This window comes from Centruroides sculpturatus, unplaced genomic scaffold (genome assembly GCF_000671375.1).
Source record: "Centruroides sculpturatus isolate CEXI.00-Female unplaced genomic scaffold, Cexi_2.0 scaffold28, whole genome shotgun sequence".
Taxonomy (NCBI): domain Eukaryota; kingdom Metazoa; phylum Arthropoda; class Arachnida; order Scorpiones; family Buthidae; genus Centruroides; species Centruroides sculpturatus.
In genome coordinates, this window is record NW_019384448.1 from 994835 (window position 1) to 1007567 (window position 12733).

The 12733-nt window shown below is 26.1% G+C and overlaps 1 protein-coding gene across 2 annotated transcripts in view; it reads right to left on the reverse strand.

Moving 5' to 3' along the window:
- Positions 1-934: 934 nt before the first annotated feature.
- LOC111620468 (annexin-B12-like) overlaps positions 935-12733 on the reverse strand; it is a 21865-nt gene continuing 10066 nt past the window's right edge. The window contains exons 7-11 of one of the 2 annotated variants that reach the window (XR_002755917.1): positions 9276-9424; positions 8934-9114; positions 4493-4605; positions 4231-4424; positions 935-1008 (exon numbers count right to left, since the gene is read on the reverse strand). Coding sequence is in view for 1 of the 2 variants with exons in the window: in XM_023362389.1 (XP_023218157.1) it covers positions 4302-4424; positions 4493-4605; positions 8934-9114; positions 9276-9424 (566 nt within the window). In the remaining variant the exon portion in view is untranslated. Of the gene's footprint in view, positions 1009-4225; positions 4425-4492; positions 4606-8933; positions 9115-9275; positions 9425-12733 lie in introns of those variants that run through there. The other variant, XM_023362389.1, reaches the window with a different exon arrangement.

Consider the following 12733-nt stretch of genomic DNA (forward strand, 5'->3'; position numbering starts at 1 on the left):
CAATTATCAAAACAGGAATTTAAGTAAAAATAAATACTTTTATTGAAGACAAAGATTTATTTTTCAAATTATTGTTCACTTCTAATTGTTTAAAGACATTCATGCAATGAATTACTGAAGATTAATATTCTAATTATCAACAAAAATAGTTCATTTGATTCATCCTTAGCTTTCGAGTATTATCATTTAGAAAAATAAAATTTTTCTATTTTGTTATTTAAACAAAAGATCGAATTAATTTTTATATGAAACGACTTTTAATTATATATTTCATGTTTTAATTTACGAATTTTTAAAGTTTTTTTTCCTTTTTTAAATAACAGGATAAATTACAACAAATATTTTTAATTAAACACAGTGCAACATACAGCATATAATTAAGAAAGCTTTAATAACAATTCCTTCTATCGTTTATTAATGGGAAACTTTGATGGATGAAGGAACGAATTCCAATAAACTTTAGCGGAAAATGTCCAAGTTCATTAATATTACGCTAAATCTATTCTTAGTTAACTGGTTCGATCGAACTAGTAACACTTTGCTGTTTTTATTCCACACGAAGCACATGCATATGCTGTTATGTGTGCCATTAGTCTGGACGATTTTCTTTGTTTTCTTTTTATATTCGAAAGAATTTTAATTAACGAAACACAATTTACAACGAAAAGAAAACCTTTGTTCTAATACCAATTTTATTTTTATTACGATACAACTATAATTATCTCTTTTAACACATCTGTCACCCGAATATAATGAGACATATATTATACAAATACTGCGAGTCTATTTTAATTCATAAGTTTTGCTTATTTCTGTCCTATTTTTTTTTTAAACATTTTAAAAATATTTTATGTTATATTCTACTTGTCAACGAAGGAAACATTCTAAATATTACGTTAATATTTATTGCTACACGACAATAATGATTTTATTGCTGTTTTTTATTTCGTCGAAAATACCGAAGACTACATATAAAATACACAGTTTGCGTCTACAGGAAAATATCATCTGAAAAAAATTATAAGTAAAATCATTTAAGTTTAAATATATATAATATTTTGTATAAAATTTTAAAAGTTTAATAGTTACAAGCCTGGAATAATTTTTACTAATTTTTTTTTCCTGGAATATGAGAAACCATTTCTGCATTTCTGCAGGTCTGGTATGTTTTATAAAATGAGTTAATATCCGAATGAAAAATATATTCTATAGTCACTAAAAATTTTCAGTTCTGTATGAGCTTATCATGAAATGTAGCCCCATAAGATCACTGAATTCATTTATGTTTTATTTTGGTAATGGAATTTTCAGATAAGATCTGGATATTTAATTTGTTAAAATAATTGTATACAATTATAATCCATTTTTATAATTAAATTATTTTACTTTTAGAAATTAATACAAGCAATGAATGATGCAAATTCATTTAAAAATTATCTAAAATAAATAATTTGTTATTTAATAGTAGATTTAAAATCAACCTTAATCAGCAAAGAATATATATTTTTCAAGATAATATTGTAATTAAGATTTCTTTTCTACTGCCTATATGAGTAGAGTTAGAGTGACAGTCAACAGTACTTTACAAAAATAAACTATGGCTCCTTGGATTCTCCTTATTTTTGTAAATAAAACAATGAAGAAAAATTTAAATAAGTACTGGGAATTGAAATTGACAAATGCATATACGCATATATATATAAGAGTTTATTCTTCATCTATAACCCTAGTGACTGCATTCACAGCGATATAGGGGTGAATGTAAGTGCGTGTTTATTCGGATTTCCAGTAATATCGGTTCTAGTTAGACTATTGTCCATACATTTAAATGAGTAAGATATTAGAAATAGAAAAAAAAAATGGATTAAGATAAACATTCAAATAGGTCTACGGTGTTGTATGATTTTATTTATAATAAAATAAAAAGAATAGCGATGATCGAATATTACCATTTTGCTTCATCAAGTTCCTAACTAGGTGACTGATTCTTTCGAAAGATACAAATGTCTTAAAAAATATACTCATTTTTAATAAATTTGATAGAAATTGATGCATACAACACTCATCTTGAAACGCTAAAATGAATAAATTTTTAAAGAAGTCTTAAAAATCATAAAATCCAGCCCGAAAATTTGAAACTTTTCGACTCTTATATGATTAAGTAAAAATAATTAATCAGTATAGAATTAACAGATAAATAATATTAATTGTTAAATAAACATTAACAGAAGAATATGATATTTTTAATTTATTACAAATATATGTTTACATTATTATGTTTAAATATTATTTCTTGTTTAATATAATAATATAATTAACGAACAACACATATCCTATATGTCAGATGTTTCTCCACTTTTAAATATATTTTAATCACTAAAAGTTAGAATTAAATGGAATATATATTGTATATATTTCACATTTAAAATACATGTATATCAATATATATAATTTTTGCTATTTGATTAAACAAGAATTTATTCTCAATAAATTTAATCCGGATTCAAGATAAAGTTTTATTTTTTATATTTACAATTCCTGATAAAATAACTAAACAATAGTTAGATATATCAATGTCAATTAAATGTCAAAAATTTCACTACTATAGATTGAGCGATCACAATTTTTAATGAAGAATATAATATGCCAATTATCATATTTAACTGAACAAAATATAAATAATCTTTTAAATTTTTTTCTTCTTTAGATGAAGAAAAGTGAGAAAAATATTTTCCTTAATATGCAGAAAATAATTAATAATTTTAAATTAATCATTCGAATATGGTCACAATTATATTTATTTAAATTATATTTAAAATGTTAATTTAGGATTCTAGACAAATACCAAGACATAAGCTGAGCATAGTTAAAGGAAATCTCTATAAACATGCTTTATCTAATATTTCTAGTTTTAAACTTTAATAACATATATAGATTATTATTATTGTTGTGTTAAATCTTCTGCATCTTAGACAGGAATTAAACAATTTTGAGCTCCTTCTCTCATTTATTATGTCGTTTTTAGATATTATTTAAAGTATATTTTTATTTATTTGAATGTATTTAAAATTAAATGAGAAGAATAAAATATTAGAATTATGAATCATTCATGATTTTGCAACTTATCTAAATATTTCGAGAATAAAATAATAAAACTGACTAATAAAAAGAAAATCTTAACAAAATCAAGTTTTTATTATAAAATATATTAAATAAAGGGTTTATTTATTATGTTTATTATTACTTGAGATCGTTTGATACGCTCATTACATCAAATTTCAATCAGTGTCTTATCTCAGTGTCGAAACGTTTAAATCTAGTTGTTCGATAATGATCTTGAGTCACATCCGTGCATTGTGACAATATAATTCGGATTTATGGCATTTAGTTTTTTCTGTTATATTTGTTTAATATCAAAAATCCAGAAATTTTAAAGAGATTTTGCGATTAAAAAACATCACATCTACAATTTACAACGATTATTTCCAATAACAGCCTGAAGCTCTGTCTGCAAATCAGTATCACGTATAAAGATATTTGAAGATAAAAATTTCAAAGCAACAACTTATATTTTTTCTTTTATGTCTGTCGTATTCTTTCTTCTTATTTTTTTCTTACTTAAATACTTTTTCCCCTTTAAAAATGCTTAAATAATATAATGAATGAATTTCTTTATTTCTAATTATATTTTATCCTTTATTTTTGGTGTATATTTATATATTGATGTATATATTAAAATATTTTACGTTTTATTCTTCTGTTTTCATGACAATATTAAGACTATTTTATACCATTAATAAAAACGATAAATATGAATCAACGTGTATTGATATCGTAAAGGAAAAATGAAAAGTAATGAATAAAACTGAAATTTTACCAATTTAGAACAGAAAGGTTTTAAAAGCGAGCTTAAATTACTTAATTTATGAAACTTAAAACTGTAATAGCAAAGAAACTCTAACAATGCAAAGTATGGAAAAAACAAATCTAACATTTTAATAAAGAAATCATATTTTAAAAACAACGTAAATAAATATGCCTTATTTATATTTAAATATGTTATGTATAAACATAATATAGTATTATTTATATGTTTATCTTTATAAACTTGTATAAATATGAATTTAAATTCCTGTGTATTCATTTCAAACTAACGAATGATCTTATGGATGCGTGTCGCCCTCTCTTATCGAAAACTGAAAGTATCCACATTATCGCTAATAAACTCACCTCTATATTCTATATTGAAATGCTTTATAAATACTCCTACACTTCGTTTTAAAATTCGAAACTTTTTTTTATCAATTTCTGATTATCCTCAAAAGTATTTTTCTATAATCACCACTTGTATCTTCAGCAATAGCTTCAGTTAAATCTTTCTCGAATGTCTTTCTAAAGACTCTCTTGATATCTTCTAAATCAATCTTTATAGAAAATAAATAAATTAATGAACAATCCTGAGAAGTATTATAGGTTTTCATTAATGAAATACCTCGGATCTCGATACTAATATACGAATTAATGTTCGATCATTGGTTCCCGGACCACTCATACATTCGTTCAACTGATGAGCGAAATAATCCCATGTGTCCGTTATGCTGTGAACTGTAAAATAGAATTTTGTATTAAAAATGTTTAATTTACTCACAGGCAAATTCATTTAATCAATTTACACATAAATTTTCATATCAAACTAATAAAAGCTTATACATATTTTGTCGAAGCTTAATTTTAATTAGTTTTTATCCTTAATTCTCAAAAATATAGCGTAGAACTATATGCCAGTACTTTATACTAAACAGCATAAAATATTTTAAATTTTATAAATAAATTTTTGCTTTCAGCTTTTATTTTGATGAGATTTTATTGTTTTTTAAAATATTTTTTAATTATAAGAAATACTGTATAATTTTTCTACTGAATAAAATCGAAGAATTATTTCAAAATTTTAATTAAATAAATGTTCAGTGCATTTTATTTTATTTTTAAAAATTGAATACAGGCCTTTAGAATAGGCCTATAAGTAATTTTCTTACTAATGTACTATTACTAATGTAGTAATTAATAATTTCTTTTTCAGAATAGTGAACGATTCAATTTGATAATATAAGGTTTCTGCATGAGTGAGAAAAATTGTTAAATTCTCCTTTTATATATGAAATTCTTATATCATTTTGTAATAAGAATCTTTTGATAAGATAGGAAGAAATCAATTAAAAATTAAAATTTTATGTACAGTACGTACAAGGTGGCACAAACCCTACTTAATTAGGTTTAATTCATTTTTAGACTGAACGACGTTAGGTATACAGATGTTATTGAAATATCATTCAAATCAGTATTTAAAGCTATTTATATGTCAATGGGTTTAATACGTATGCCTTCAACTTAAGTTTCGATTTTCCTCGCGCATATTCCAAAGTTTGGCATCACTTTTTGAAGAAACTTTCATAATTGCGAAGATTTCAATTCAATAAATGACGTGAGCTCTTCTAAAGTCGTCCACTTTGTTTTATGCGCTGTCCTTCAGATATCAATGAGAAAAGAAGTCACGAGGACTCATATCTAGAGAATTTATTCAAAAGGTCTTTGCATTATAGCAATCACCATTCAATTCTCTTTCATGGTACTTGCTATAATGCAAAAATCGTTAAAGTAGAGAACAAATATATTGAACACATTGTAATTAATTGTTTTAAATGCTTATTTAAATAAATTTTGAGTAAGATCTGTATATCTCGTCGTTCAGTTGCAGCATGACATTAAACTTGAGTACTTTTCAGTCATCCTGTGTTTTTATTCTTAATATTTCATTAATGTGTAGTATCAATTTTTAAAATAATCTTATTAATGTTTCCATTTAATTGTATAAAAGTAATAACTTAATATAAAGGTAATTTCTCTTTATATTCATTTACTTTAAAGTTTTCTTCTACTTTAATCATAATATATACTTTATTTTTATTATTTTAATATAGTAAATTCTTATAATTTAATTACTTGCATTAGTTTATTCATTATATAATTTATTCTGTACACATTTTTACAGATCAAATTTTATATCACAAATTACAGTAGTCATTTTTTAAATATTAATGTTTTCATTTGCTACATTAAACAACGTTTTAAATTCTATAGCACGAACAGAAAACAGAAACAATAATAGTGATTAAAGCATGTATACACTAATCACGAATATTAAATATTTATTGTTGACGTGTTAGATACTAATAACATGATATTTTATTGAATGAACTGTTTAGTTTAATTATAATATTTTTTTAAAGCGCGAAAGTATAATTTCTACATGGATTAGTGAGAATTATAATCAAAGCTACTAATTTTTACTACTAATTAAAGCTACTAATTAATTAAACGATGTTAATTTAAATTTATAAGAACATTTAGATGCATAACATTTTATAATTTTTTAACTTGAAATTAGAGAACTTCATTTTATAGTTCCCTCTTATGCAGTGGATATTCCTCACTTTGATTTAATTTATGTTTTTTAATTTCTCAAAAATAATTAAGGATTGAATTAAAATGATTCCATTGAAATCTTTTCATATATGCAATGATTTTAATATATTATATTCTATGATGAAAACTATAGAATAAATTATACAATATTCATATTCTCAATAATGGATAACTTTAATGATTGACGTCAAGCTTATATTTCCGGATTTGATAGTTTGAAAATTGCTAAAGTAAAGTTATGATAAAACTAATCGATTAAAATTGTATATTAGCCATAGGCATATTCTCTATAAAATCATGCTAATCAATTTATCCATATACAGTCGACTCCCCTATAACGCGGTAGATACGTTCCACTTTATAAGAATTTCACGTTGTAGGAATCATTAAATACATGAGCCAATCACAGCCCGGCACGTGTGCAGTTTACGGACTACGGCTGTTTGAAAGGTTTTCTTCCATAAAATTAATCGATTCTAGACTAATTTCACTCAACATTTCCAAAACACGTATAATTTTTTGGGAATAATCCGTNATAGTTCCCTCTTATGCAGTGGATATTCCTCACTTTGATTTAATTTATGTTTTTTAATTTCTCAAAAATAATTAAGGATTGAATTAAAATGATTCCATTGAAATCTTTTCATATATGCAATGATTTTAATATATTATATTCTATGATGAAAACTATAGAATAAATTATACAATATTCATATTCTCAATAATGGATAACTTTAATGATTGACGTCAAGCTTATATTTCCGGATTTGATAGTTTGAAAATTGCTAAAGTAAAGTTATGATAAAACTAATCGATTAAAATTGTATATTAGCCATAGGCATATTCTCTATAAAATCATGCTAATCAATTTATCCATATACAGTCGACTCCCCTATAACGCGGTAGATACGTTCCACTTTATAAGAATTTCACGTTGTAGGAATCATTAAATACATGAGCCAATCACAGCCCGGCACGTGTGCAGTTTACGGACTACGGCTGTTTGAAAGGTTTTCTTCCATAAAATTAATCGATTCTAGACTAATTTCACTCAACATTTCCAAAACACGTATAATTTTTTGGGAATAATCCGTATAAACTATGCTATAAACAAAAAACTGTAGGATTACTTACCGAGTGTGCACCATTCGACGACGCCATTGCTTAAGCTTGTTTTCGTCGCGGAGCAGCGCACCAAACGGCGGGCGCGTTTTCTGATAAGTTATTTTTCTGCGAAAAATTCGCTGAACTTTGGAGACATCATTAATAGAAATAATTTTTATGGCAGTTGAATAAGAAATGTTTTTTTTTCACAAGAAATGTATAAAATTACATTATTGTATTAGACTTACAGTACGTAATTTAGGCCTATATACTGTACAGATGATAGTAAACTCAACTTATCCGCCTAAACTCTCTGTAGCGAAAATTTTATTTCACAAGAAATGTATAAAATTACATTATTGTATTAGACTTACAGTACGTAATTTAGGCCTATATACTGTACAGATGATAGTAAACTCAACTTATCCGCCTAAACTCTCTGTAGCGTGTAAGTAGTTCGGCTGCTCGTCCACTATTGGTCCAGATTCGACCAATCCTGTCGCGACACGAGTCGGCGATGACGTTTTACCGCATTTTACGAGTCTCTTTTAGCGTCTTTATACGAATACGGTCGCAATTTTTTCGCCGCGATATACGAATCCGCATTATATGAACCCAAGTTATAGGGGGTCGACTGTAATAATGTATGCATATAATATTACAATTCTGTTGCTGTTTTTTACGTATCTAGAGATGATAAAGAATTGAATTAACTGTCATAAACGTTTAAATCCAACTAATAATTGTAAAAATAATCATAAAATCTCTTACGGTCTTACAAATAACTATACAATTTGTAAACTTATAGAAATATACTGCAAAGATACTTGATTGGAAGTGAAACTAATACTGGAAGGAAGGAAATTGAGAAATCATTTTATAAATTCTCATTCAGATTTTCCAATTTCCTATAATTTCTTGTATCTTTTGTGAGCAAATTTATTTTATCTGATCCATGAAAATATAAAATGGTCATATATAATTATTTAATAAATAAATAATTATATATGACCATTTTATATTTTCATGGATCAGATACAATAAATTCGGTATTTTAACATTCTGAGAAACAATAAGGACAATTATTTAAAATTAATTCTAAGTTTGTAATTTAAATGACTTTTTAAAAATCCTTCTCAGACAGTTGATCGATATAAGTGTATATTATAACTTTACTCGATTAGTGTCGTTTAACTTACCATATCCAGGTACTGGTACTTGTATTAGAATCACATAAAAGATATGACGTTTTATTAAAGAAGTTTATAAAACTTAAATATTTTCGTGTCCACTGGTAGCCGAATGGTTAACCAATAAATTTGAATGAAAAGCTGAATTTCCCTTACCTATAGCCAGAAATACTCTTCGAACATCTCCTTCAAATTCGTTTTCGATAGCAGCCGATAAGCAATGACCGGAAATTCTTTCGTAAGCTTCGAATATGAGACGAAGTTGGGGATAACTTCGAGAACAAAGAATGGGAAGAAACACTTCGGTATCTGTGCCCCAAGATTTTCCTACACCGGCCTGAAATTTTGATAAAATTTAATAAATCACTATTCGATTTCCGTATACTTGAGGATATGGATTACTTCCTTGCGTTGTCATAAATATATGAGTAACTACTGTTCGTATATTGATTAATACAGTATATATAGAAGATCAATAAGAGTGATTAATATACATACATCAAAAAGTTTCTGAGCTTCTTTCTCTGCTAAATCATCATCGACCTTATCTGCTTCTTCTCTATTGGCATTAGCCAAGGCCTTGATGATTTTCTTGAAATCACCACTTAGATCATGACACAAAAATTTTATCAAATCTTCTTCATACACTACATTTAAATTAAATGTTATTAATATTACAAATAGTAACAAAGTATTATATAATATTTGTATAATTAACAATGTATCGTATTACTTGTGTAAGGTTCGAATTCGAGCAGGATCTTTGTGATTTCATTATAAACAATTCAGATCTAGGCGTCATTTATCATCTATTATCCATGTTGTCTGATCTTATTGCCGATCATATACGGTACATAATTTACCATCGCATTAATTAATCAATCAATTTTATATTTGATAGAACCATTCGAATAATTTTAAGTTAAACACACTTTAAAAGCTAACAATTTGATAAAATCATGCTGATTGCCATGTATTTAGTGGCTGCTTTTTATTTATGTAATATATTTTTATATTAATTTAAAAAGTATAAATAATTATAACAAAGATTTTTGCTCAAAATAATATAAATTTTAATTTAAGTTTTTTATAGTTGAAAAAAATGTCTTTGAAAGTTTGAAAAAAAAAATTAAATTCGTAAAATTTGCATAATTCAAAGCAATTTCTAAATAAATGCTTTTTTTTCATATGAGAAATTATAAGCACAAAATTAATATTTAAAAGATAGAAAAGTTGACGAATCAGTTCTATACTCAGAACAGAAAGAAGAGAAGGTCATTAATCATGTAATGATGTAACTTCGTTTTATTATAGGCCTATACTGCAGCAGATATAACATTGCTATTAAAAATTTTCATAAAATTATAATTTTTCTTTTAAAAAATATTGGCCTCGTCTATAATATAAATTACGAAAGTACAGAATTAATTTTTGCATTCTGACATTGAGATTTTATTATAATCTAAAACGACAGCTACGCATTCCACTTCATTGAAATCCTTTATAATTACCGTGCGTTACGATGATTGATTTTTATATTAACTTTAAATGACTAAAGCCATATCGATTCTCAAACTTAAATATTTAAATAAAATAAAGATTGCATTTTATGAAAATAATTCAACACGAGCAATGCAACAATATTTTATTTATATGTAACGCAACGTGATATACTTATAATAAATTGAGTTAAATATAAATTTGTTGTATTGCATTTCCTAAAATATACTTTTTATACTGTTTTTAATATTTAAATTTTAAAATCGATATGATTTTATTCATCTAACGTTAATGTAAAAATCAGTTTTTGTAACGCATAATAATTACAATACGGGATATTTTAGTGTTGAAAATGCATCATAAAAAAATAAATTATAAATGTTTCATTTAATATTTTATTCATAAATTTTTGATACTTTATTATTATCAAATTTATTATACAGTATTTTAAAATTAATTTATGGAATTATTGATACAGAAATATAAAAATATCAGTAAATTACTGTTATTATTTAACTGAACATATCAACCATACTGCTAACTATGCTAAACGATAGTGGACTAAGATCTTCCGGTGTCCCTAAGCATTGGGACCCTCTACATTATTTTACGACATCATAAACTAATAACGTCTAATTGTAGTTATAGAAATATTTACATCTATAAATTACAGTATACAATTGCAACAGAAAAATTAGTTTATTTTTTTTCAATTCAAGTCCTCGAGGTCCAGGGCCCCTAGACATGTATCGAACTCCGTGCAGAGATAGCACTACCTTACTCTGGCACTACCCTGGTAAAACATCCGAGCCATTCAGCCTCTCCCTTAACCTCATTTTACCACATGCAGTGGCACATGATAAAATGAGGTTAAGGGAGACCCAATCTAATCCAACCCGCCAATCTTTTTATTTAGAGATATTTCCATGTTTCCTCCTCCACACAGTGATATATCCTTGCAAACAAAGAAATTTACTTAAAAAAGGGCTCTCGGGGATCTGGACCAAATACCTACCAGGCCATAGCCTGACGTAACAACAAATCTTGTGATGTAGAAGGGCGAGTGCTTTAAACCAGTGGTCCCCAACCCCCGGGCCTCGGACCGGTACCGGTCCGTGGATCAAACGGTACCGGGCCGCACAAGGAACATTAAATTATTTCCATTTTATTTACTATGATGTATTTCCTTGGGTTTGTGCGACTTTTAATGGACGACGGAACAACAGAATAAACTGGACATAAGAAACACTTCGGGTGTCACTGTCTCCTATTACCCCCAGAGAGAACCGTCTCCTTGCAATGAAACAAGCTCAGGGTTCTCATTGATTTAACGTTCTAGTGAGTTAAAATGTTAAATCACATTATATTCATTTTTTGGTGTAACTATATTTTATTTTGAAGGCATGTTTAAATACAATTAAATTAAAATTATTAAATTAAATCAATCTAAAATACAGTATAAACAATCAACATCCCCCCTCAGTGGGCCGCCGTAAAATTATCAAACTTTGACCGGTCCGCGGCGATAAAAATGTTGGAGACCGCTGCTTTAAACCGACATTTTAACGCTTTTCAAACATGAGTGAATTGATGTTTTACTTTTTTCTCTGTGAAAATTAATATATAAAGTGAATATATAAGGTTATTATCATTCTTCATAAAGAGTTTGTATTGTATATAATGTTTTAACTAAAGAAAATACGTATTTCAATTAATATTACTGCCCAACTAATGCCCAATCGAGAAAAAAAAACAGGATAAACTATAAATAAGTTTTAATTTTTTGAAAGATCCGAGAAGTGTGAATAGAATCGTTAAAACAGAATTAAAATACACTGTATACAGGATTTAATGTAGACGTATATAGTATATTTTGAGTCTGTTACATATAAGATTATGAATGATTGTACATTTAAAAAAGAGTTTGGAACATAAATGTAAATGTTTATTTTATAACGATGTAAGGGAATGTTTAGAAATGGAGAATGTTAATAGTAAGGCAGATATTGTAACACTATTCAACGCTCGTACTGATTTTCATACAGATAAATTAACTTTTTAATTTACCTCTGATTCATATTAATACATAATGTTTACATATAATTATAATTTAATAACTAACATATAATTTTATATTTTGTATATTAATTACTTTTATGTATAATTATGTTGACATTTCTATATACACAGATGAGTGGAAAAAAATCAAACATAACAGCTGATTTCCGTTTTATTGCTAATTATTATATAATTTCATTTTCCAATATCGATTTATTAAACACTTACTGTATATAAGCTAAATATTATTTTATTTTGAGTCATATTTTATTAAGAAGAGCATTTCATTGAATCTTATATATTGCAATAAATTGTATTTTAATTAAAATTAACAGTTAATTAAATACACCTATATACATATATATAGGTGTATTTAATTAACTGTTAATTATATATAT